This window comes from Watersipora subatra, chromosome 9 (assembly GCF_963576615.1).
Source record: "Watersipora subatra chromosome 9, tzWatSuba1.1, whole genome shotgun sequence".
Taxonomy (NCBI): domain Eukaryota; kingdom Metazoa; phylum Bryozoa; class Gymnolaemata; order Cheilostomatida; family Watersiporidae; genus Watersipora; species Watersipora subatra.
Window position 1 is genome coordinate 40,925,949 of NC_088716.1, and position 27,777 is coordinate 40,953,725.

Genomic DNA, 27,777 nt, shown 5'->3' on the forward strand with positions numbered 1-27,777 from the left:
GCCTGTTTAAGGTGCTAATGTAGGTCATAATTAGGGTGCTTCTGGATTCTCTTTGCGTAAGCTTACACATGAAGTATATTCACACCAGCCGATTTGCAAACCAAGTTTTAGCAGCTGATTTTATAAGTGCTATTAGCCAGATCTTTTCCGATCACACCAGGCTGAGTTTGGACCAAGAATGAGTGATTTTGCCAGTTTTTATTTGCAGGGTCAAATAACTTTAGCAGGTATATTTTTAATGAATCATGCTTGGCATTTATTGACTGCTTCCTACAATGTTTTTCATGGACCTTTTTTTAGCAAATTTACTGATTGTTTTGCTCTGCCCAGCTTATTACTAATAAAGCATAACTTTAGGGAGGACAGTCTTTTGCTAACATAATATGCTTCAATTATTATAGCTATTAATACTATTCAATATTATTTATCTAGCAATTATTATTCAATGGCATAATAGTTCAACCTGAGCATTGATAGCACCGTTCAGTGGTGCGGTGCTATCAACAGAATTTTTATTCAAGACGGAAGCTATGACAAAAACATGCACGAATGCAAAGACAAATATGGCATTCACATTAACCCTTTGAACCCTGGCCGTTCTTGTTAATGCGTGTCAGTAACCCTGGGCAATTTGTCCAGCGATCTGAAGATTTTAAACTTTTATTAACTATATCTAAATATGCTCATATTACAATGATATTTGATAAAACACTAGTAAATAAGTTGGGCAACCTACAGCAAATGTCATCAAACAGAAACAAACAGTACTTCACCATTATTCGAGCTAAAACTATAAAGGTTTGTACGGTTTAATAAAACTCGTAAAAACATTTACAGTAGTATCATATCCATCGAGCACATGTTATTCATCATTTCATGACTGAGAATATACTAAAAAATTATAATTAGTATCATAAAACTTTTTATTTGCATCACAATTATTTGTGACCCACCACTTTTTCGCGTTATCGTTCTAATAAAATTTGTTATTATAACGAAGGAAGTAGATAAAGATATTTGAAAACTTACAAATAGAAGTAAAATTTCTAGTCTGACATCCTGTGCAAGAATTAATTTGATTGGTTTACGTTGTTACTTAATAACAGCTTTTGTAAACAATGCCATGTGAATGCCGGAATTCCGGCCGTTAGGGATTCTAACACACCCTACGCAATGCCGGAAAACCAGCTGTTAGGGTTCAGAGGGTTAAATGACAATGTGTGACTAGCTGTAAAAATGATTTCAGTGGCTACTCAAATCGAAAATCGGCCTAGAATCAGCCCCCGGAAATTTCTATCTAGACAAAATCAGTCTCGGGCTCGTTGGCTCTGTTCACACGATGCAAACAGATTTTCGGTTGGTGGGAAAATCGGCCAGAGAATTGGTCGAAAATCGGCTGGTATGAATGCAGCTTTAGAATTATCAACGTTCACCACTCACATTTTCAAAAAAAACACGCTAGTCTTTGCTTTTGTAGGGTACATGATGGAACACGATAACCTATATAGGTTCAGTTAGGATTCCTTAATAGTTACCAAGACCATGCAGTGATCCATAAGCAAAGGCTGTCACCTCAGATCTTTATAAATATTTTAACGCATTTTTACCACAGCTCCACAAAAGATACTTTCATATTTTGTCATGCATACTTTCCTGTAGTAAGTGTGTGAAACCTGATAGTATCTTTCACATGTTTTATTTGACATTTAAACTACATAATAACTTAGAATAAATTTGGCTGTCTATTATTTTGCCAGCGCGTTCACTTGAGCATGATTTTAATTCATCAATTATTAGCTGATCCATTATTACTACATTAGGGTTAGATTGACCTCTAGGAGCTCCTTATTTGCATGTGTATTTTCACATTCTAAATGGCAAGGTTTTGGCATTTGTTTTCACTATGCGTCTGGCAATATGTTTTCTAACATCAGGTATGCCTTATCTGCAAACACTCTCTATTATTCCCTTTAGATTTAGATGTCTATTATGAAGGCTGCACGATCTTTATCACTGATATCTCTGGAGGTATACATGTCATAGACATCAAAGCCAGTCCTATAACTGTTGAACACCTAAGCAGCCAATGGCAAGTGGCAGAGCTGAGCGTTGATTGGCTAAGTCCCCTTCTGTATGTCCTAACACAAACACAGCAGGTAAGAGTTCCTTTCATCTATAATTCATCTCATTCTGAAACACTTTATTACGAAAAGGCTTACTTTGCAGAACGTAAGCTGTTTGCCATGGTGCTAGCTAACAAAAAATTGTTAGTTCCAAGAAAAACTTTTACATGACTGGAACTTGAGCTATGTTCTTGCAAATTTCATGTAACTTTGAGATTCATATCTCAATGTTAGTCATGTAGACAAAGAAGATATTCACTTTTAGGTAATTCATATTTCCGATCGCTTCATGAAAAGTGGCCTCGGGGGTAAATGTGTTATAAATAAAAGCTGTGATAGACCATAACAAATTTGACCTGCGAATGTAAAAGATTGTAACAATACTTGGTATATTTTTACGCAAACAGCTGTTTAGTATGTTAATAGTGTATTAATCATATATATATATCATTTTATTGGAAATTTTTTTTTTCAAACAGAAATACTTTCCAAATTTCCAAATTATGCCATACAAAAGTCATAAAACAAAACAAAAAAGGGCAACTGTCAGCCAATGAAATCTATTGAATGGTAACAGTTAGCCAATGAAATCATATCAATGGTTTGACATGTAGTGTTTAAAATACCTTTCTCTGCTAAGTGAACGGATATTAGGTGGAATATTGTTAAAGCAGCTAGTAATGATATTTTCAAAATAATTGTTAGAAGTTGGATGCGATTTGTTCATATCACGTAAGTTGAAATGAATTGAAAACCTGTAATTGTCTTGTAAAAAATGAGCACACAAACCATGAAAGATCTTGAAACCTGTAATTGACTTAAAATAAACATTTAGCCTGTACATGTAAATAGGTAGGCACCAAGATTTGGAAAGCTCATTTGTTGGAATAAGATATGCTGGAATATGATGTAGATTTGAAAGCTAGTCGAAATGCTCTTTTTTGCAACAACAAAAATCTGTAATTATCACGTAAAACAGTAGAGTAAATCTTTTTATGAATGGGGAACCATTGCAATATATAGTTTATGTCTGAATAGTTTTGTCACAGCAAAATACACAGAGGCTCGAGTTCTTCATGTCGTGTCTTATATGTATATTGTTCTTAGGCTACAAAAATAGTTCTAGAGGTGACTTCACCTCATCCTCTTTCTTCAGACTTGCTAGTCATTTATTGGAATGTAAACACAATGGGGGAAAAGAAAGGTTTCTCCCTATCCCTCCTCATTGGCTATGTAAATAAGTAACTGTATTGAGAGGCTTGTCATGCATGTGTATCTACTTCCTTCTTGAGTGCTGATAATTATGGTAAAAGCAGGAGCTTCAGCTACCAGTGTGTGATACACCCGTAGAGTATATACATGTATGATACACTGGTGGAGTATATATAATACACTGGTGGAATATATATGATACACCCTAGGAGTATATATGATACACTGATGGTGTATATATGATATACTGAATGGAGTAGATATGATATACTGGTGGAGTATATATGATATGCCGGTAGAGTATATACGATACACTGGTGGAGTATATATGATACACTGGAGGAGTATATATGATACACTGGTGGAGTATATATAATACACTGGTGGAGTATATATGATACACTGGAGGAGTATGAGACACTGGTAGAGTATATATAATACACCTGTGGAGTATATATGATATACTGGTGGAGCATACATGATATACTCGTAGAGTTGTTGTATCCAGAGCAGACAGGGAAGACTGAAAGTAGAGATACCATCTCATTTTTCTCTTGCCACCCGACAGGTGTCTATTTGAAAGTACGTCATGATATGGCAATTCAATTGTTTGGTGGCGATTTGGAAGGTAGTTGATTTGAAAATCGCCACCAATTAATGAGATATCACTAATCGTATAAATGATATAATCATTTAACGAAGATTTATCTCAACACCTGATGATTTTCAGAATGAGCGATATTGGAACCAAATCGCACGGGCCTTATAGTTTATAATAAGTCCTTCATTCATAAAATAAATGTTTCTAATTATCATGAACACAAAACTGTTTCTTTTCAAGTTAAAATATACACATAAATATTAACAAGATATAATACATATAATAATATAATATACACACTATATTATCATATATAATAATGTATATAATAATATACGTATAGCACATAATATACATGAAGCTTCTATTTGCAATATTGAATTGAATCGTTTGGTGATCCTTGGAAATGGTGAAGCTCTGTATGAAGGTTTTAAAACTGTTGGTTTTTTTTGGCCCTGAAATGGGCTCAATTTCTTCGTAGGAATAGCTGACATGGGTTAGTTTCTTACATAGCAGCTTTCAACAAAAGCCTAAGTTCTTTTAATCTGTAGCCTTTGTTTCTAGGATTTACATCCTTTGTCAGTCTATTTCAGTTGTCTTTCTTCAGAATAATGACACAATCACGCTTGATATCATGCTCCATCATATACAGACAAAGTAATGCTCCTACTATCTATATCTAGGAAATCTTTGAACAAACTTAAAATTAGTTCGATTGTGGCATTATCCAGTTGATATTCTGTGAAAAAAACCATCCTATAAATAATTGAACGCAAGTCTGCGTATCTCCCAATGGCATATGGTGAATGCACATGCAACTAGATATTGACTTCACATCTTTCTTACCAAGGGAGTTGTCAAGGGCTCAGTACGTATCAGGCACCAACTATGTTTCCATGACCCAGATGATGCAAATTTGGATTTGTCCGCACATTGAGTTACTGCGTGATAAGTGTTTCAGTAGTTGCTGGTAACTCAGGCATTTTTTAAAAAAGATAAGGCATTCTATGCTAGAGGTCGTAGGTCATAGGTCATAGAAGCGCACTCCTACATGCATGTCACTTAGCAACATGCTTTTAAAATCGGAACAATTGAGGAAAAGCTTTATGAAGTTGAAGTGTGAACTTCATAAAGTGTAGAAAATGTTTTAAATGGAATAGCTTGCGTGGCATTTTCTTGCGCTTCTTTCAAAACTGCCACTTCCATCTTTTGCTAGCGTGAAATATTCAATAAAATTTGCATGTAAACTCGCTTGACCTTCAGATTTGTACCATTTCCATCTTGCTGATGACTTGTAGATTAACCGTATCATGGAAACAGCGACGTACGACTAGTGGGCTGTGGGTTAACCGTATCATGGAAACAGCGACGTACGACTAGTGGGCTGTGGGTTAACCGTATCATGGAAACAGCGACGTACGACTAGTGGGCTGACAAATGTGAAAAAAAGAAAAATCATCGCTTCTAGGTTACATGACAGTTTAATTGATGACCTTGTTTCATTTTTTATTAGTAGTCACAATGACAGTACCAGTTATACGCTAGATAAAAGACTTTTTATTGGTAGTCACAATGACAGTACCAGTTATACGCTAGATAAAAGACTGTTTATTGGTAGTCACAATGACAGTACCAGTTATACGCTAGATAAAAAACTTTTTATTGGTAGTCACAATGGCAGTACCAGTTATACGCTAGATGAAAGATTTTTTATTGGTAGTCACAATGACAGTATTAGTTATGCGCTAGATAAAAGACTTTTTATTGGTAGTCACAATGACAGCACCAGTTATACGCTAGACAAAAGACATTTTATTGGTAGTCACAATGACAGTACCAGTTATATGCTAGATGAAAGATTTTTTATTGGTAGTCACAATGACAGTACCAGTTATACGCTAGACAAAAGACTTTTTACTGGTAGTCACAATGACAGTACCAGTTATACGCTACATAAAAGACTTTTTACAACTATTAATACCGAAATACTGCAATAAAATACTAATAAAACAAAATTTAACAATAAAAACTGAAGCATATTGAGCTGTAGTCCGTAATCTTCGTAAAATAAATAGCTCCATGTTATTCCCATAATCCTTCTAGAATATAACAGTGTGGGAGCTTCTTATTTACAAACTCAGCCAGACATCTGCAAGTTGGTAGCCTTGAGCATGCCTAGTAACAACAACAATATTCAAAATAAAAGTTCCCAGGATTTTTATTCACCATCTTTTTACTCCTGCAGGCTATCATACACAGCTGGTGTTCCACTGTTAGTTGTACTAAAGATAAACTTTACTGTTTGTTTATCGAACTCCCTTAAGGTCGAAGCATGTCAAATGATAGCCTTAGTTTTACTTTTACTAACATAGCTGAAGATCGGTTAAGGTTGGGTGGTCTTCTTAAAACCACGGATAAATTGATAACAGCATTAAGATGCATGGCTATTTTTCTATCAGCATTTCTATTTTGACAGCTATTATAACTGTGCTGACAGCACACAAATAGGACATCAAAGTTCCCTATGCTTCTATATCAAGCAGTAAGACTTATCCATATGCCATACTCTTATAAGTTTCTTATATAGAAAGGTCAAGGACACATCAAATCAAAATCAACAGATGAGTAGTCAGGCTATATTTCCAGCCACCAACACCCCCTTAGTAAAATAACTAACTTGGTCATGCTGGGTAATATGGAATGCTGGGTAATTGTGGGATGAACGATGTTTCTGACGCAAGTCATTTTGTTGGTAGTTTAGCATTAATAACATGAGCGATAGTCCACGAGTGAATGCTCATATATTTATTCATTATTTATATTTATTATATGTTGCTTTGAAAATGCATTAAAGTAGAGAATAGGTAGGATGTGCTGCTTTGAAAACACATTGGAGTAGAGAGCAGGTAGGATGTGCTACTTTGAAAACACATTAGAGTAGAGAGAAGGTAGAATGTGTTGCTTTGAAAACACATTAGAGTAGAGAGTAGGTAGGATGTGCTACTTTGAAAACACATTAGAGTAGAGAGAAGGTAGGATGTGCTACTTTGAAAACACATTAAAGTAGAGAGTAGGTAGGATGTGCTGCTTTGAAAACACATTAGAGTAGAGAGTAGGTAGGATGTGCTACTTTGAAAACACATTAGAGTAGAGAGTAGGTAGGATGTGCTACTTTGAAAACACATTAAAGTAGAGAGTAGGTAGGATGTGCTGCTTTGAAAACACGCTAGAGTAGAGAGTAGGTAGGATGTGCTACTTTGAAAACACATTAGAGTAGAGAGAAGGTAGGATGTGTTGCTTTGAAAACACATTAGAGTAGAGAGTAGGTAGGATGTGCTACTTTGAAAACACATTAGAGTAGAGAGAAGGTAGGATGTGTTGCTTTGAAAACACATTAGAGTAGAGAGTAGGTAGGATGTGTTGCTTTGAAAACACATTAGAGTAGAGAGTAGGTAGGATGTGCTACTTTGAAAACACATTAGAGTAGAGAGAAGGTAGGATGTGTTGCTTTGAATACACATTAGAGTAGAGAGAAGGTAGGATGTGTTGCTTTGAAAACACATTAGAGTAGAGAGTAGGTAGGATGTGCTACTTTGAAAACACATTAGAGTAGAGAGAAGGTAGGATGGGCTGCTTTGAAAACACGCCAAAGTAGAGAGTAGGTAGGATGCGCTGCTTTGAAAACACATTAGAGTAGAGAGTAGGTAGGATGCGCTGCTTTGAAAACACATTAGAGTAGAGAGTAGGTAGGATGCGCTGCTTTGAAAACACATTAGAGTAGAGAGTAGGTAGGATGCGCTGCTTTGAAAACACGCTAGAGTAGAGAGTAGGTAGGATGCGCTGCTTTGAAAACACTTAGTGTAGAGAGTAGGTAGGATGTGCTGCTTTGAAAACACGCTAAAGGATTATATTACTGATGGATGGCATTGAACGATTGACCGTTTGTCAACATACTTCAGAGCAAGTTTGATTGTATTTGCTTTCATATTGCAATTCAATAAAGCGTAATTTCCCTCGAGTATTGGCAGATGCATGAAAGCGCTCCAGCTGGTAAGTAAGTGTGGTTTAAAGAAAACACTTGTATCTATTGCTTACGACCAATCTATAATGCAGCACCAATAATCCAAGGGCCAAACACGAGCAAAGCGATTGTTCGGGAGATTTATGATAAATGCATATGTGCACACAACTCCCGAAAAATTATACGTTAACGGCCGTAACCAAACCCTTGTACCGAAATCTCTTCAACAAATTTAACCCTTTTTGTGTAGAGTCGTTTAAGTATAATAATGATACAAAACCCATATAAACCTATTTAAATATGTTACCAAGTCTTTGAAAGGTTACCGCAACATCTTAAAACTAACCCATCTGAACGGATTTTATATAAATAGACAGATTAATTCGGTTTTAAATCGAAATAAAAACTTTACAAGCCTACTTTAATCAAAATTAACACAGGCATACAAAACGCCGATAAAGCCGTTCGACAAAGAGTAGAAATATTAAGTCACCAACATTTCACCAGAAAAATGTTCACATTTCACCAGTCTATAGCATTGTTTAATTGCTGAAAGTTTCTGTAATTAACATAGACTGTTTGAGGCGTAGACCGATTTACAGGTATGAAAATGTGTTACACAGTTTATCAGCCTACGTTTTTTGTCCAATTACTGAAGGTTTTTTAAATCATCTAGAACATTAGCCAGATTTCTTTACATCTTATCTACAAGCTAGGGCCAAACTACAATGCCCCTTTGTGGCAAGAATATTTCTTTATTTTACTCCAGCTTGCGGAAAACTTCCAGACGCGTTAATGCTAATGCTTGGTTTCTGTTACATATCGCTGTCAAAACCCTTCTACATTCAACACAATCAACTTTCCAACACAAATTTCAAACTGTGTATATTACACGGCAGCTTGCCATTTTACTTCTAGTATTGCATTTCTCTTATGGCAGGGAGAGATATAAACATATCCTCCTTTCCTTTCATTATTGCTGTTTGTTGTACATAATAACACCCAGTACATTACCGTTACCATTGCAGCTACCATTGCAGTTCTCCTATTGCGCTGCAGTGCCATTTGACTGCTAATATTGCATTTCTCAACCATCAGTACCCTTTTTTTCCATTATCACTTTGGTCGTGGGCTGTATGACAGGGGAATTTTTAGTTTATATATGCTAACTAGTTCCACTTATGTTGTTCTGATTGTAAAGCAAGGTTTCATTGAGGCCTCCCATTAGATAACAATAATAATTTTTATGCTCAATAATATGTGTATGGCCATAAAATGTTTTGATAGTGGGTGCATTAAAATTTAATGCTCAAGGATTCCATTGCACACTAGCAAGAACGCTTTTTATTTGGAGTCACAACAAAAAGATAATTTTTTTCCATGAGAAGAAAACTCCCATTCTCTAAAATATGTGCAGTTATTTATTGGTGGTCATTTTAAAATCATTTTATAAGGAACCTCACTCATTATAGCAGGTTGACAATTGTACCATTTTACAATATACTTTTTTTAGGTTTTGACATTTTGTCCAATTTATGTTGATTGAGCTGATGGTATGCTATCAGTCTTGATTGGCTTTTCCTTTTTATTTATTTGTAAAATATTGTGCATTCACATTTAATTAAAAAATTCCTTTCACAGCTCTACAAATGTGACATGATGTTGCGGAATTGCCTCCACCTGCATGATGAATATCTCACATACACACCAAGAGCAATAGCCGCTGATGCATTTAATGGGTGAGTGTACAATTTTGATCTCAGGTTATTAAAACTATAATGCAGCATATAATATATATATATATATATATATATATATATAATTAGCCTGTGGTCCAAAGTATTTTCAAACGCTTTGGCCTAAAGCGATGCTAGTTTATCACGATGTTGCCTATGAATAAGCTGGCCACGTTTAGTAAACCTTTGAACATGTAATTGTTATTTTACTCTGCTCAAATAGCAAGTAATAAAATAATTTTCACTGTTCTAAAATAAGCTAAAGGTATCAAGTCTACTTAATATAAATGTTTAGCTGTACTCAGAACAACTAGTAATAAAGGTTTTAGTACCGTTTGCCGGGTTTGTTATTTTTACAATATTTTGTAGAAAGTTAATTTTAAGTCACTGGAATGAGACTAAAATCTCATAAGCTTACAGTAGTCTTTGCCTTACTTCTTTCTACTTGCAGTTTTTCGGAGAGCTTTAATCACCCATAACATGCAAATATTTAAAAAGCAAATAAGGAATGTTTGATCTCTCCTGCAATACGAATGGTGTTCGTCTGTCCGTCGGTCCGTTCGTCTGTCTAAATCCACTGTTGCCGTTTGAAAAAAAATGCTTACACTGTACGGGGTCTGAACTGGCAATATTAGGCTTAGCAGTCAAGCACGATACCATCTGTATTAATTGTTCACATTTGATTGCTCTAGAATTGTTATGCAAATACTTATTCCCTGTGCTTTATTGTCACACCTGCTGATCTCTTACAGTACAGTAGACTGCCAGGGTACTAGTTGGTTTAGAAAATGAGTTCTATGATAAGTAGAAGCTTATAATTTTTAATTTTTCAACATAATCTCTAAGCAATGACTCACACTTTTAACCATCGAGGTATCAGGTCTCGAGTGCCTTCAGCATAGAAATCTTCATATTGATTTTTTTAAACTCCCCCCATGAAAATCTTAATCTCAACTTAATTATCAAAGTGGATTTTTCTCAGAAGCTCCTTGACATGCCCAAACAGGTAGAAGTCAGATGATGCAGGATCAGGACTGTAGTGAGCATGAGGTAGCGATTTCCAATAAAATGTGTTGATTTGTTCTTTTGTTCCGGCTGCTGTATGGAGCCTAGCATTTTCTTGGGGAAAGATGACTCCAACTGACTATACACCTCGACATCTTTTTTACATCGTTTTTAATCTGCTTTAAAAATGATCACATGATCTCCAAGAAAAATGATGTGCGTCATCAGTAGAGAATATATAAACTTTAAAAACAAATTAGGCTTCTACTTATAATAGAACTTTTTATATAAATTAATTCACCTTATTAATTGAATGACCCTTGTACATAAATTTAGAATTCTTGTTTGATAGTAAAACAATTATACATAAAATCATTGGTTATAATTTACCATATAATTAATATATTAACCAACATCTCCGTGTGGAAATCTTTGTCATACCTAATGAGACTGAAGGCCGTCTCACACTATATTGCCATATGTTGGTGTTAATCATACAATATTTCAATGATTGTCTGTGTTCACCATTTCTCAAAACCATCTGCGTTTACATCAGTGAATAATTCGCGGCATAGTGCTATACAATACGCTCAAGGAAATGATGAAATACCAGACTCGCAGCAACTGCTATGAAGGAAACTATAGATCAAGCAATTATCGACAGCCAATCACTATCTTTAAAGTGAATGCTCAACTATTGAAAAAGTTCAACTGCTGCTAACTTTTTCGATGTATCCGGGTTGCCTCAACATAGTCGATGAGTATTCACCGTGAGAGCAACTTCGACATTCGACAATATAATGTGAACTAGCCTTATGTAAAAAGTCAGCCGTTTTATAAATTTTATATAATATCTTTATATTCTTCACCTTCAGGTATCTCTACTGGATCACAGACACCGGGATGCTGATAAAACATGACATGGCTAAGGAAATTTCCGGGTCGATGCAAAACATTGACGTTGCAATCAGGGCTAATGTATCTACCTATTCTGTGGCATATGATTGCTATGATCTCTATTCAATCTACAACTACGATGTCGCCTACCGTGAGATAACTTTAACGTATCTCGATGGAGAGGTCAGTGCAACACTTTCGCGCGATCGCTAGCATCGGCTATAGTCGTGACTAGGTCTACTGGGTCAACAGTAGAACACAGGCTATTTTATGTTGAAAACTATAATAGTGGTATGAGTTCTTAATTAGTTCGGTTATTTCCACAAGTTCTAGGTGTTTACTGCCCTTTCGCATATTCTATTTCTGCAAATAAACTTTAGTTGAGAGTTTAACCCTTTGAACCCTGGCCATCCTTGTCAATGTATGTCAGTAATCCTGGGCAATTTGCTCAATGATCCAAAGTTTTTAAATTTTTATTAAATATATCTAAATGTACTCGTATAACAATGGTATTAGGTGGAGCACTAATAAAAATGTCCGTAACCCACAACAAATGTCATCAAACGGAAAAAAAGTGTTTCACAGCTGTTTAGGCTAAAACCATAAAAATTCGTATGATTTTAAAAACTTGTAAAAATATTTACAGTAGCATCATATCTATTGAACACATGTTCATCATCATTTCATGACTCAAAATAAACTGGGCAATTATAGTTAGTATCGTATAATTCTTCATTTGCATCACATACATCCATGACCTACCAACAAATGAGTTGTATCAGTTTTTTTGCGATATCATTCCAATAAAAATTGTTATTATAATAAAGGAAGTAGATAACAAATTTTAAAAACAGTTAAAAATGGAAGTGAAATTTCTGGTCTAATGCCCTGTGCAAGAATTAATTTGATTGGTTTACGCTGTTTCTGAAAAATTTGTAAACAGAGCCATATGAATACCGCTATTCCGGCCATTAGGGTTTCGGACACACTCTACGCAATGCAAGAATACCGGCCATTAGGGTTCAAATGGTTAAATAAAATAGGGCTTGTTTATTCACTAGTGTAGAAAATGTTGTACAAGTACAACAGCAGTGTTAAATTTTAACAAAACTTCAAAGTCATCGTTTTAACTTGTAAATTTTAGTCAGAAACAGAATATGCAACAACAAAAATATTAAAATAAATTCTTTTTTTGTTTCCCAATTTTGTTTAGTGTTTGAGGACATACAAGGAGACCTCATATGACTCAGTCTACACAATATACTGTTGTTTTAGTTAATGTAGTGGTTGTTTAATACGTCCATTGAACACAGCAGCAAATGTTGTTCATACAGTAAAATACCAGCAAAGGATGCTTGCCATTTTCACTCTGAATGTTATCTTGTGCTGACAGTTTCTTAAAAACAAACTAAAACCATTAAAAAATTTCTCATACATGTTTTCAAACTTTTTTTGTCTTCCCTCTATAGATTAAAATTATTGTCATGCATTCCATCACAATTTTTGTTATAATATCAAAATTTTTTAGCATGATCCAACAAATATTTTTGAATGAAATCTTTGAACTAAAAACTGAGTAAATCAATTATTAAATCAACTAAGTAATTAGTTACAAACAAGTACATTTTATAACGAATGAAATAAAATGAGCCAAATTTAAAAATATTAAGCATGCTGAATAATTTGCCTGCATTGCTCATGTGACCCAAATGCTGATAGTTTGAATGAATCATTCGAATTATTTATAACATTGAGTCAAGTCACAATGCAGAACACATATGACCCTTTAGAGTGCAGCTGCAGTCTAAAAGGTCATACGTGTTCTGTTCCGTAGCTGCAGTCACTGCAGCTGCCAGCTGGTATAGCATTATCACTTGTATTATTCTGTAGTTTATACAATGGCTTTATCCTGAAACAGTATGTCTATTCTGTTTATCGATTTACAAGTACCTACAATCTATAAATAGATATCGTTATCTCACATTGGCTCATGTGATGGACGAGTCAAAGTACTTTAGTCATATGTCTTTGACTAGTAGAACATGTTGTAGAATGAGAGTTGGTCAATATTTTGTTTCGGCGGAACTTAAACGCCACTTGTATATTTAAATATTTTAGTTCTCTCATTATTAAAGCCTAAGTTTGTCGAACAACTGATAATTTTTCAGTTCTAAGGCTATTTTAATGGTTTAAAGCTTTGACTACCGGTTTTGTATATATATAAGTTTTTATTGGTATTAGCAGTCCTTAAAAATGATAGTTTTTGTTACATGTCAAAACAAAAAAAACAAAAGAAAAGAGAGAAATCAGGAATTATTAAGCGGGTTAAATAGAAGTGTTTTAAAAGATGGTAATCTAATAGTATTATGAAGGAGTCGGATAACGATCGTAGGTTGTAGAATCAGGTTCATCAGAGTCATAAACTGAAACATATGATAGTGGATGTAGTATGTTAGTGTCATCATGTATGTTATGTCATCATCAAACTTCATAAACTGAAACATATGATAGTGGATGTAGTATGTTAGTGTCATGAAATAGAAAACAATGTCAATCATATGTGAAAGGTTAAATACCTATAATAATAAGATAAGTATTCTGGGCATAGTTTATGCAAGATTTTGAAACCTGTAACATAAATGCAGAAAGAGCAAGTTTAAGATTAGGCAATATGTTCAAATCTTTAATGATGTGATTGGTGGAAGAGTGGTGAGCTGGAATTTATCACCGGTAGTGCGGTAGTGCCGCCACTGTCAACTATCTAAATATTTAGTGGTGTGAACGTGTGATACAGTGATTGGTAGAAGGGTGGTGAGCTGGAATAAATCACCGGTAGTGCTGCCACTGTCAACTGTCTAAATATTTACTATAATAAGAGCTGTGTTCCTTCATCTGTTGGTCTATCCAAAGTCAAGGTCACAGGGTTAGCGGAAAAAAGATACCTCTCATGAGATTTGAACTCAAACCCTCCGATTTAGAGACCTGTGTGTCAATTACTACACTACTCAGTCACCTAAATCTTTCATCGGATAATTATGCACATACTGATTGCTCATGACGATCTCTCATGGTGCACGGAACTGCCAAGTGCACATGTGGTAGTGATACTTTTGGGAAAACTAGGATCATAATAAATAATACAGTCATACCTTGACATACGAGCTTAATACGTCCTGGAACTGAGCGCGTATGTCAATTTACTCTCATCTCAAGGCACCATTTCCCTATATAAAATATATAAGTACAAATTAATTCACTACCATACTGTGAAAAAAAACATGAATTAAACATTATAGTGTAAAAAATCTTTTAATTGTTGTAACTCAGAAGATGTGGTAAAAAAGTAACAAATACGTATTTAGTTGTCATGATCTGCAATAACATGTATCACCGTTATGTACACTACTTTCTGAAGTTTTTACCTTCAAGACAGTCATTGTGTATAATGGCCGTCTGAGAGAGACTTGAAAGCAACCCTTTCAACTTGAATAAATTTAACTTACTAAACACACACTTGAAGCCAAGTTATAATCTTTTCTAAACTTACTTTATTTTTGTTATTTTAATTTTTTAGTATCTGTTTCCGGTTAGCGGCGTATCGCTTCGCGTTCATTGTAACTTCATTGTAAAAATTTTCAAAACTGATTCAAGGCAAATGATTGAACGATGCTGTTCTCGAAAGCAAATCTCGCAAGCTTGGCCTTATAGTGGCCATCAACGACCGGTCCGTATGCTCGGTCTCAAAGATTACTCGTATCTCAAGGAAAAAACTTGCTCCAAAGTCAGCTCATATTTTGAGTTTCTTACATGTTGGGGTACTTGTATGTCCAAGTATGACTGCATTACATTAGCTATTATTTATCTTCATTTTTAAAGAAGCTATAAATGAAGAGCATACAAATTTCATTCACTCATTCATTCATTCCTTCATTCATTCATTTATTCATTCATTCATTTATTCATTCATTCATTTATTCATTCCTTCATTCATTCCCTCATTCATTCATTTATTCATTCTTTCATTCATTCCCTCATTCATTCATTTATTCATTCCTTCATTCATTCCCTCATTCATTCATTTATTCATTCCTTCATTCATTCATTCATTCATTCATTCATTCATTCATTCATTCATTCATTCATTCATTCATTCATTCATTCATTCATTCATTCATTCATTCATGGTAGTGCCATTATTTGTGCCTGTTAAGATAGTAAGAATGTTGCAAGTGCCTGCGAGAGTTGTAAATAAAATATTATTATCCAACACAAATCCACTGATGAGCCTTAGATTGAAATTTGAGGAGTATATGAATTACTTATTCAAAATTTGCAGATATTATCTCACATTTGATGGTTAATCAACCAACCAAAAAGAGAAAACAACTTTACTAATCAGTGTAGCCCATTACTCATAACCAAACAACTCGCGTCTACCTTCTCTGTTAACCTTTTCTAAAAAGTTGAATATAAATGCATCATTTATTATATTTAAAATAATTTACTTATTATTTTATTTCATTTATTATATGTAAAGAATGTCAGAACCCACCTTCCTTTGGAGCATACTCCAGGAGACATCTACACAGAACTAAACTGCATTCACGACACCCATTGTCTATGGCTGGAGACCAATAACAACTCAACTCTGCTGCATTGGAGTTTGCAAGAGAGTGGACAACTCCTTAGCATCGAGAATCTTAACATTTCAGCTAAAAGTTTATTAACTCTCTGGAATAGACAAGCGCAACCGCTGCCTGGTGAGTCATCAATAAAGCTCATGATCAAGGGTTTTATTATCTAAATATTCATGGTAGCAAAATATGTCTTAGCTGCTCTAAAAGTGTATTGACCTTCCTTTTCCATTATTTATTTTCAGTTCCAACGACGTATCCAGACTTCACCGAATACTACTCTGACAGTACTGGCATCAGAATGCACTGGGATAAACCAGACATTGTTGGACACTACCTTCTTAAGCAGCAGGTTTTGGCTCGGTGGTCAGGCTTGTTATCCAAAGACTCTAAGTACATGCAGTGTAAGGCTCTTTGCTTCTTTTTATTGTGCTTCTCTTGTGTTTTTCTTGTTTTTTTTTCTGGTTATGCTTAAAAATATTTAAAGATTATTAAAACTGGTTTTGAAAGTTGACCAGCAGAATAAATCTAGTTTAAACTTTTAGATGAAAGTAAAATATATTATGCTTAGCTCATACACACGGCGTCAAATAATGTTAAAAATTTGTACAGTATTGGTAATTATGTAATAGATAATTGTTGTTATGCAATCAGATGCTCACTGGTGTAGCAAAGAAATTGAAACTATCATATGCTATTGCTCTGATCTAAACATTACATAATCAATATATTACTTTTAGTTGTGTCTTGGACCTATTCTAATATTTGTCTTGTTTAAAATTGCTGATTTTACACATATATTAGCAGAAAATCACGTTTAATAATTTTTGACTTAAACTGGATATTTTATTAATAAAATATTTGATATGGATAATATTTTTACTCTAAAAATCTGACATTAATAATAAATAAAAATAGAAACAAAAAGAATACGATAAATTTCTAAATTATTAGTTTTATCTGCAAATCTTTAACATACAATATGGATGCCATATGACTTTGGACTCGATTACAAGCAGTTTAGCGATTTTGCGTTAAAAATCTACATGTATGCTGCGGGCTATCAGATTAAAAATCTACATGTATGCTGCGGGCTATCAGATTAAAAATAAAAGCAACGCCAGGCGACGCCGAGCTTTCTCCTAGTAAACATAACGATATTGTAACAATGTGTTAACAGGTTTTTAGCACTTTGACAATATTCACCATATATTAGTTACTCAATCTAATATCCATATTGGATTGCTTAAAGAAACACCAGAGCTTAACACGCTATATTAAAAATATTGGTGTTTGCAGCAGAGGCAGCGTGGTCAGCGTGGAACTATGAGCTAAATATCACATCTGATGAGTACTTTCAGTCCATTACTAACCTGACAGACTTGTCACTTTATATCGGTGACCTGCAGCCTTCAACTAACTACAGTGTGTCTATATTAGCGTATACGTAAGTGTTCACTTACCTGTTGGTATCTGTCACCTGTCTTTCTTTTGCATATTTTGTTATTTTAGCTAGAATTGTGAAAGTTTAATGGGTACAAAACTTATTTTCGATGTAATGCTCTAGTTTCCACATGTGATGCTGTATTTGTTGGTAGAAGCTCTTTTGGTAAATCACCTCATCGCAATCAGCGTAGATCTTTTGGTTTTATCCATAGATGTAATAAGGGTTCATTAAATCTATGGTTTTATCTAACCGCTGCATCAGTTGAGTGCATCTCTCTCATAGGTAATAGTCTCTATATTTATCGGTGATATGATGTTCTTGCTTACCAATAAGTGGTAGTTAATCTTTTACATCGACTTCTTTCTAATCTATAATTGAAGCTAGTTAATAAAAGAAGATAACTCCTATAAAAGTATATCGTCTCATCTCACCAGTCAAGTGTAGAGTTGAAGTTATGCACTTGATAGGTAATGGTTGATTTTGTTTTTACTGTGGCTTTCATCTTTCTAAGATCTTTCTAAGATGAAAGCCTCTTCTTAAGCCTCTTCTGAATGCTAGCTTCTATTAAGATTTATCATCCCATCTCACCGATCAAATGCAGAAGTGAAGCTATGTATGTGTAGTAAGTTTATTGTTTTAACTTGCTTTCATAGAATATGCTCACTGAAAGGTATAATACAGTTAATTCCCTACTTGAGATGCCTCTACATACGAATTTTCTAACACGTGATGCAAAATTCATTTGTGTGTCGATTTATTTATACATGTATATTAATATATATTATTATTATATATTTATTAGCCGATTTTGTTCACACTTCACAAGCATATGCTCCATGTCTTCCACCACATCTCTGAAAATATTTAGTTTTAGAACTCCATCTGAACTCCAAAAATTAGCTTTTCAAACACCCACCTGTTGGCTCTCTGAGAAAGAGAGAAATAGATACAGTAGACATAAACGTGCCTTGTATTATGATCTAAAATAGTATCACTGTAGTCTTTGTAAATTTTGACTTGAAATTTATTGAACTAAAAGAAAAATACAAGTGCTAGTCTAAACTGCCATGGTTCATGCGTAACTCATCTGATTTTTCCTGCATCAGAGAGACAGATAGAGGTCCTATGAGAACAGTAACATGTAGAACGCTCTCGTCCGACCCCTTGATCTACACGAGCACCACATCTCATCTCCGTGCTATCGATGCTTTTGGAGACCTGAAACAGACGTGGAATGTCTCTAGCTTTTCTTGGGTCATCTGTGGTAAGCTAGCCTCAGTTCATGCCTAGTATTATTTTTCTAGCAGTGGTGTTCTGAGACTAAATCTCATTAGTTAATTAAAGGTTTTTGTAAAAGTTCTTTGCTGGTGTGAAGTTCTTGAACTGCGATTGATTCTCTATATATTTTTATTTTAAACAAAATTAACAAATGCAAAAAAATTCTTAGTCTTTTTTTGTCTATAGGATTTACCTTCTCTTGGTAAATTCTGCCAGGTCATGAGAGGTTTAGTCTAGCTTAATCTTCAGTTTATTCTAGTTTAGTCTAATAACTTTTTTAAAATATTGTGTATCCTTTTTGCAAGACCACACTCAGACATTCATCGCAAGTCCCTTATAATTTACCAAGTCAGTTTGATGAGCTCATAATTTTGTTGAGACCTTTTCGAGTTGTTACATCACTAAACTCTTAGCTCATGATCTCTGAAGATTTTATTTCATAAAAAAAACTAAAAAATAATTTTCTATTCACCTCTAGAAATGATACGGAGAGATGAAAGTCTGTTATACATGATCGTCTCTCCTCGACTTTCTGTTGGGTGTATCGACAAGTCTACTACTACACTAGTGCTGCTGGACATCTCTAGCAAAACAGCTATTGTATCTGAAGAGGTCACAGCTATATCTGCTGTTGGCTACGACTGGATAGGCAAGGTATGTGCAATGACATATAATGGAAACAGAGCTTTCTATTACTGATTTCCCACACAACGATATTGTTGCGACACACCTCCATATGGTACTGCAATGTCATCACGGAAACAATGATATCTCTCTCATTCTGTTGTGATTCAGTGTAGCTGTTGTAGAGTGATACACCCATGCGATGCGCCATCTTTGTTTCATAGAAACAGCCATAGCAACCACCGACATCGCACTTGTGCTTGCCCGTAGGTCACGCATTCCTGTTGCTTCATATGCAGATCTCGCAGAACTATCGCTCTGCTATAGTGCCCTATAGAAACATGATCTGCTTGTCGGCCCATCATAACGCTTCGGCCCTAGCGCATCCAGGTGTCACTACATCACCGCTGAATGGAAACTTAGTTTTAGAGCGAGAGATAGCGTTTATATTTATGTAGAGTTATTGGTTCAGTGGTAGAGGCTTTGGTTGACATGAAAGCAACTTAATTTAGTGCCCTCCACCATGCAGCATCTGTTACACCAACACATAATGCTACAGATGCTGATCTTTATATGTATATATAATTTTTTATTGGCGTTTGTAATCATCAACAAAATGTTGTTTTTGTTACCAAAACAAAAATCTTTATACAGTAAACTCGTGCATCTTATTATGTATGTTAATAATGCTACCATTATTGTATGACTATTATTTTACTGTTGGCCATTTCCAATCACCTGGTTTTTGCAAAAGTCAAAGTTTTCTGTAACTATAGCTAAACATAAACGGCATTATTATTTTTTTTAATATTATTTTTAATATTTTTGTTGGTTTAAACATTTACTTATTATACCTTTAATGTTAATAATAATAATCTTATAATTACTACTACTTTTAACCATTATTATATTACTTCTACTATTTTTATCACTGCCTTTCACGCGTAACAATGACAATATTATGCTATTATTCTTTCTCAACCAATATTATTACTAGTTTTACTATTGTCAAATCATTATTTTTATTTAACGCCAATATTTGCCTTTTATTTCTGTTGAAGTGATCTCTTTGTACCTGTTGAAGAGATCTCTTTGTACCTGTTGAAGAGATCTCTTTGTACCTGTTGAAGAGATCTCTTTGTACCTGTTGAAGAGATCTCTTTGTACCTGTTGAAATGATATCTTCGTTTCTGTTGATACCTCCTCTTTGTTCTTGTTGAAACAATCAATTTGTATTTTTGAAATAATTTTTCCTGTTTCCAGATGGTGTACATGGCAAGTTCGGACACACAAGCTCTATTTAGGGCTGATGCCTATGCCGAATCATTAAACGAAAATATGGAAAAGCTTGCTTCTTTGAACCTTGTTATTAAACATCTCAGCATCGACTCAGTGAATGGTCGAATCTACTGGACTCCTACCAGAGACAATAATTTATACAGCTTTGACATGGGTATGCTACTTGGAGTTGCTCTCACCTTCTAATAGAATTTCTTTGCTATTCTTTTTGGTTTTCAAAGCTATTTGTAGTACTCTATGGCATCATTTTCTTAACTAACGCGCTTGGTGATGTTTCTACTTGTGAGAATAATAATTCTTTTTCTACTTTACCACCATGACTGCTCTGTAGCCTCGTAGTCATGCTATAGAGATCCTTATTTGGAATCTTTTCATCGACATTAAACTCAGTGAAGCAGCCATTACTGCTCCACCATGGTCTATACAAATCAGCGTTTTCTTTAAAGCTTTTAACCATCTACAAAATTGTTATTATACTACAGGATATTAAACTTTGGTGCAAAAAATCTTTTTGCACCAAAAAGACATACAAAGACTATAAAAAAGATTTTTGTAGTATTGTCGCTTTATACTTGAATTTTATAACCATCTGTGATAGATTTCTCATTCTAAAAGAGGATGAAGTCTCTTTAAATTCTAAAGAGGTTTTCAGAGACTACAGAACTAAGAGAGGCATCATGTGCAGTTGTTAGATGTGGACATCTTTGTTAATAATCTGACACATCAATATAAAGCCTTCCTCAGTAAAAATATTGCACTATGTTAGTAATCATATAGCGGTTCATTAAAATAAAAGACTATTTAATCGTGTCACAGAAAACAGCCTAAAAGCTTAATAGGTTGGCATGTTGATTACTGTCACAGAAGTCTTTTGTGGCAGTAATCAACATACCAACTTGGCAATATTTTATGCTGTCCACTTGTGAAAAGTGTTAATACTGAGCAGTTGAATATCTTAAAAATAAATTGTTTTGTTCTTTTAATTAGATTTTTTAAATTTAATTTAATCTTGGAAATATCAATGTTATAAAAAATAAAAACACCTTGTCCTGATGACTGCATTTGTCAGCTTTGTTATGCTGACTCCACAAAACATCACTATTTATGAAATACATTTTGGAAACGTTTAAAAACCTTTTTCATAAAAACATACTTGCTCATTAAAGCTGTTATTGTAAAACTCTCCACATTAAAACAAATTCCTTTTTTGTGTTATCACATACATTCTAGTTATCTACAGTTAGTCTTATACTTTTAGACTCTGATCCTATATACCTTCCTTGTAACGTGATACTAGCTGTCACAACACAGTCATCGTCAATAGGTTTTTATATTTTGTACTTGTTAAGGACCCGCTGACAGCTATGAGGTGAGTGCTGCCCTGTATGATGGCCTCCCATATAGACGCTTAAATGGGCCGGTAGTAGATATGACAAGTAACAAGGTTCACTGGGCTATGACAAGTCTATTAACAACGATTCTCTACTCCAGAGACTTGATTGACAACACACAGACCTCTGTTGAGTCATCTATCGATATGAGGTAAGGCTGGGTATTTCACGTAATAAATTTTGGACGCTTTTCTCACTTGAATATATATTAACTCTTTCATTACAGAACATTCGCTCATTCAGACGGAATTAATTCTCGCCGAATAATCTTTACTGGCATACACTCAGTATTTTGGCTTTGAACTCTAAAGTTTCTGTCATAAAGTTTTAATCTAAAAAATTTTTTAAATCACCAGAAAATTTTGCGCAAGAGTCATGGCGTTTGAAAAAAAGTTGCTATGTTTAATATTGTTTTCCAGTTTTGTGAAAACTGGACGCCAAAGAAAAACTATCACTTTCGTAATTTGACCAAAACGCAAACCCTATTCCCTAATACAAAAATATAAATATCAGTAGGCTATACTTATTTGAGTGCCAATGTTGAAAGGTTTTACTCACGGTAATACACTTAGGTCATTGTTTACAATTTTTCTTTTTGTCCATCCTAAAACAAAAATGAAAAAAAAAACTAGAAACTGCGATATTATGCTGTAAATTCTGAGTTGAAATATAACACCCGTTTTATAATGAAAAGTTAAAGAGAATTAATCTATAAATGAGTTAATTTTTAGCTAGAGGATGAGCTAGCTTTTTGACATACATGTGCGAGTGTTTAGGTTACTATATCTGAAGCTTATGTTCTTTATAAAACAATTTAATTATTTTAAATATGAGCTGATTTTGTCATAGTGATAGTTTAAAACAGTCTTTAAAATTTATTCAAAATGTTTTTCTTGTAAAGGCTTTACAGCATTATTATACTAGTTACACCACTCTAGTTTTTTTCTATTTTATTTTGCTTGTTAGTTAGTTTACTTGCTGTGGTACTTTGTGGAAAACATAATAGTACATGTGACTGTTGATTACCACAATAAAGATTGCTCATAATAATAATAGAAAATAAATCTTTGCGTAAAACCTATGACAGTTATACAGGAACTAAATATAAAACTAAGGCTATTTTGTCAAACTTTAAATTATCAATTACAACAGGTTTTAAAATATCCAATTTAGAGTCTACTACTAGGTTATGTTATTGAAGTTTAATTGTACATCTCTTGATGCATAATTATATTTCTATGAGCATGTAGATGACATGATGAGATTTCATATGTGGTCACTATTACAAGATATGTGAAAAACAGGCTATATAAAAAACCATGATACCAGATAAAAATATTGATTTCGCTTAGACCTTTCATAAGTAAAATGCATTGTAACCCTTCGTGTATGTGCGGAGGTAAAATTATGTTGAATTTGTATCTGACAAGAATTTGAATTTTGCCAAACTGTATAGCTTACAGAATTTGTTCCTGTTCATCACTTTTGCGCTAAATTTTGACGCTTTGACGCTGTGCTGTTTTTCAGCTATCTTTCTATTCGGAGGTATTTACCTTGGCTTGTGGTGTCTGGTTTGAGTGGTAGTACATGTAGCTACTAACTACTAGTGGTAGTAGCTACTAACCTTGCTGTGTAAATCTAATTGCATGTCAGCTCAAGTCAGCATTTGTTTTGAACCATTAACCAATTCATTGAAAACTCCTGAAACAGCATGAAGACTAAAGTTGTATTCTCTTTAGTTTTAGAAATCAATTGAACATTAACAACCTATGCATGTTTTAAAGCATTTTTTGCTATGTAGCTCACCTATAATGGATGTGCTTGAATAGCATAAGTTATACCTATTCTACCATATTATATTTGATGTTACCAGCATTTAGTATGCTGGGAAGCAGTTTTGCACGTAGAAATTATCTTCTCTCTGCATTAAGTCGGTGCTACTGGTCAATTTAGTTATTGTCATTATGTAGAACATGTGACCTGTAGATTTGAATTTTTTTCTGAAAAATCTTCAATTAAGTATTAGTGCTTCTAAATTAAAATACAGCATTCAATAATGATAAGAATCATAGAAGTCACGTGGAACAAAAGTGGGTCAGTCCATGTGTAGCATGAGTTCTTAATGAGAGCTGCATCTCTCTGTTTGTTCGAAGCCACAGCTGGAGTTTGGGAAAAAGTTGAATTGTACTGGATTTGAACTTGCGACCTGTGGAATGGTAGACTGACGCTCTAATGAATGCGCTTACAATTTGGTTGTTTAGTTCTATCTGTAAGATTACCACAATATTTTGGTGGTTATACTTTTGATGAAAAAGAATATTCATAAACATATTCATCATTTTTTTCACCTGATGTGTAAATTATTTGAGAGAGTGCCCAAATTTGCATTTGAAGTCTTTTACGATTTCACACCCAATTTCTTTAATGATGAATTGACCTCTGCATCATAGGCTGCACATGTCACATGAGTGGCAGTCTTTTTTACCACATGTGAAATGTATTTATTCGACATATTGGATTAACAGTGTCTTTAAAATCTCTTCCTGTAGATATCTAGCAAAGTCCATTTGTTGAGTAAATATTATTATTAAAAAAATATTATTATTAAATTATTATTTATTAAAAAAGTAAAAATTACTAAAAAATAAATGAGTTCTTGGACTAATAATTTTTACTTCAAACATGACCTTCTACTTGTTTTCTTAAACTACTGAGTGTAATAGGTTTTATTAGATTGATAAATTTTATGATAAAGTGATTTGTTTTTATAAAAGTCACAAAAAAGCTTTCAATGCTATTCAGCCAATCAATGATTTGCCTTTGGTTTGTTTTTCTTTTCACTTAATACAGTAGATGCTCCTATAACATAAACATCCTATAATATAAATCCCATTAAGCGTAAAGAATTTATGTAGTGTTTGCTTCGTACTATGTAAAAAATCCTTTACAACGTAAAACATTAAATTAGTACAAGTCTTCAAATACGACTTGAATAATGAGAGTTTTATAGTTAGCCTTAAAAATATTGTTTCCTCTTCCGCCGCACTTGTTAGGGAAAACGATGTATAGAGGTATCTATCATATATCTGTGAGAGATCATCAGATGTCATGATACAGCACAGCGAATAAGTATGTGTACAATTATTCAGTCGTACCCAAAGGCAATTGATTGGTGCAGGTGTTAGACTGCCTGTCTACCATTTTGAATGTCACAAGCTGGAGTCTCCTTAAAATCAATCTGTTATACTAATCTTTAATCCTGGCTTCGAACAGATGGACAGACAGACAGACTCTTATTGTAGTCAATACGTATTTTTGTTTTACTTTATTTTTAGTTGTATACAATTTTGCCGTGTGAAAAAGCAGTGAAGGAACTTGATTTAAATTAACATTGAAGGTGTGCGTGTGCTTCCCTTGACGTAACGTGAGGTCAAATTACCGTAACCATAGATCCTAAACCAAGTGTAAGCGATAAGAGAAAAGAGAAAAGTAGCCAATACAAACCAATAATACTACAGTTGCTGTAGAGTCATTAAATTAAAAATTAGGTTTAGTTTTTTTTTTGAAGCGTTAAATGGGTAAGTATAAGCAAATCTTGAGATGGATTAGATTACTTACATGTAGTTCACTCTGTATATATCGTAAAATTCATATAACATAAACATTCTCAAAATGAATTAATTATTTACGTTGTAGGAGCATCTAATGTTAATGTACATCGTAGTTGAGCTCGTATCAATTGTTATTTCTATGGGTTTTAACATAATTTGTTTATTTTTGCTAGTGGCCAGCCATTCATAGCCTCAGATGACAAGTTCTATGTGATACTCAACTCTAGTCTCAGAACCCTGGATGTTAAGCTCAAGACGAATTACAATAGTTTGGGTACTAACGTCATTGCTTTCCTCTATTACTCACCAAGTTTTCATCCCCGACTCGAAGGTAAGCCAGATTCCTAACTGACACATCTTGCTTAGCCTTAGTGCCAGCAAAGGTTGGACATGGGACAGGAGTAGTTCCACCATGGATAAGTAAATTAGAGGCTTTTAAAAGCTTTAATCATGCACAAAACTATAATTATTTTAAAGGATATTAAAATTTTGACGCAAAAACACATTTTTATAATAAGGCCACCTCATACTTAAAATGTTATACTAATCTGATACAGGTATTTTATTTTAAACAAAAAGGTGTTCAAAGACTAAAAATCTACAAAAGGCAGGGGGTGAGGTGGTTTAATCGGCACACTTATCAAGTTTATATGGTGAACATTTTTACTCCACCTCATCGAATTCAGATCCTCATCAGATCTCAATAGCTTCTTCTGTCGAAACATTGCACCTTGCTAGTAATTGCAGAGTGGCACTGCTATTAAAAATATTTGATAATATCACACAATTAGGGCAGAGCTACAATCACACATTTAAATGTTGAGCTTACTATTTAGCCTGTGGCCCCAGAGAATCATGCCTTTAGCATCAGCCAAAATCTGGCGTAGCTTCAATACTCTTAAGGCATGCTTAGACAAGTGATTGTGATCATTGCAGAGACAGCAAATTGTTGGTGATTTGTCATTCTAACATCCCTTCACTTGAAACCGAGTGTAGAAATCTGTAAAACCTGTAATATACTATGACTTTAAAACCATAAGAAGTTTGTATTTTTATGCACCATGAAGTACAGTGAAAATGTTTGTTGTTGACATCAGTTAGTACAGAGATAAACACAAGTGCAACAGGGTAGGGTGACATTCTATATGGGATGCAAATGGTTTACTTGGTTAGTCTGCAGGAATTACAGAGTAAGTACTTTTAATAGACACAATGTGTGCTGGGTGAGCGATTTTTTGACAATCTAATACACTATTGCGCTAATTTTTGATAATCTGTTGTGAGCATTTGCGTCATTTTTCTTAGCCAATTAGCCAACTGTCCAATTAGTCAACTGTCTAATTAGCCAACTGTCCTATTAGCCAACTGTCCAATTAACCAACTATCCAATTAGCCAACTGTCCAACTAGCCAACTGTCTAATTAGCCAACTGTCCTATTAGCCAACTGTCCAATTAGCTGACTGTCCAATTAGCCAACTGTCCAATTAACCAACTGTCTAAACAGCCAACTGTTCAATTAGTCAACTTGTCCAAATAGCCAACTGTCCAATTAGCCAACTGTCCAATTAGCCAACTGTCGAATTAAGCAACTGTCCATTTAACCAACTGTCCAATTAGCCAACTGTCCAATTAGCCAACTGTTCATCGTTGAAGTTTTGCCAATATGACAGTTTTTGTTGCAATACTTCTTGATGTACATTAAATGATTTTTTTAGCATTTCAGAAAGTGACCCATTTCCGTTAAAAATTGCCAAGGTTTGGCAAATTGTAAATGCTCCACAACAATTGCTTCATGTTGATGCAATATTATTGTTATTATTATATTGATTATTGTTTTTATATTTGCAACTTACGGTGTGTTTGTATATCTGCATGTATCTCTGTGAAAATATATATC

At 34.2% G+C, this 27,777-nt stretch overlaps 2 protein-coding genes across 2 annotated transcripts in view; both read left to right on the forward strand.

The window, feature by feature from the left end:
* LOC137405073 (proto-oncogene tyrosine-protein kinase ROS-like) overlaps positions 1–26,227 on the forward strand; it is a 59,989-nt gene extending 33,762 nt beyond the window's left edge. Inside the window, exons 5-15 of the mRNA XM_068091300.1 lie at positions 1,975–2,156; positions 9,599–9,696; positions 11,574–11,778; positions 16,133–16,355; positions 16,475–16,633; positions 17,529–17,676; positions 18,783–18,940; positions 19,433–19,608; positions 20,842–21,031; positions 22,227–22,419; positions 26,053–26,227. Coding sequence (XP_067947401.1) covers positions 1,975–2,156; positions 9,599–9,696; positions 11,574–11,778; positions 16,133–16,355; positions 16,475–16,633; positions 17,529–17,676; positions 18,783–18,940; positions 19,433–19,608; positions 20,842–21,031; positions 22,227–22,419; positions 26,053–26,227 — 1,907 coding nt within the window. The remainder of the gene's footprint in view (positions 1–1,974; positions 2,157–9,598; positions 9,697–11,573; positions 11,779–16,132; positions 16,356–16,474; positions 16,634–17,528; positions 17,677–18,782; positions 18,941–19,432; positions 19,609–20,841; positions 21,032–22,226; positions 22,420–26,052) is intronic.
* Positions 26,091–27,777, forward strand: part of LOC137403686 (uncharacterized) — a 40,634-nt gene continuing 38,947 nt past the window's right edge. Inside the window, exon 1 of the mRNA XM_068089691.1 lies at positions 26,091–26,210. The gene's annotated coding sequence lies outside the window, so the exon portion shown is untranslated. The remainder of the gene's footprint in view (positions 26,211–27,777) is intronic.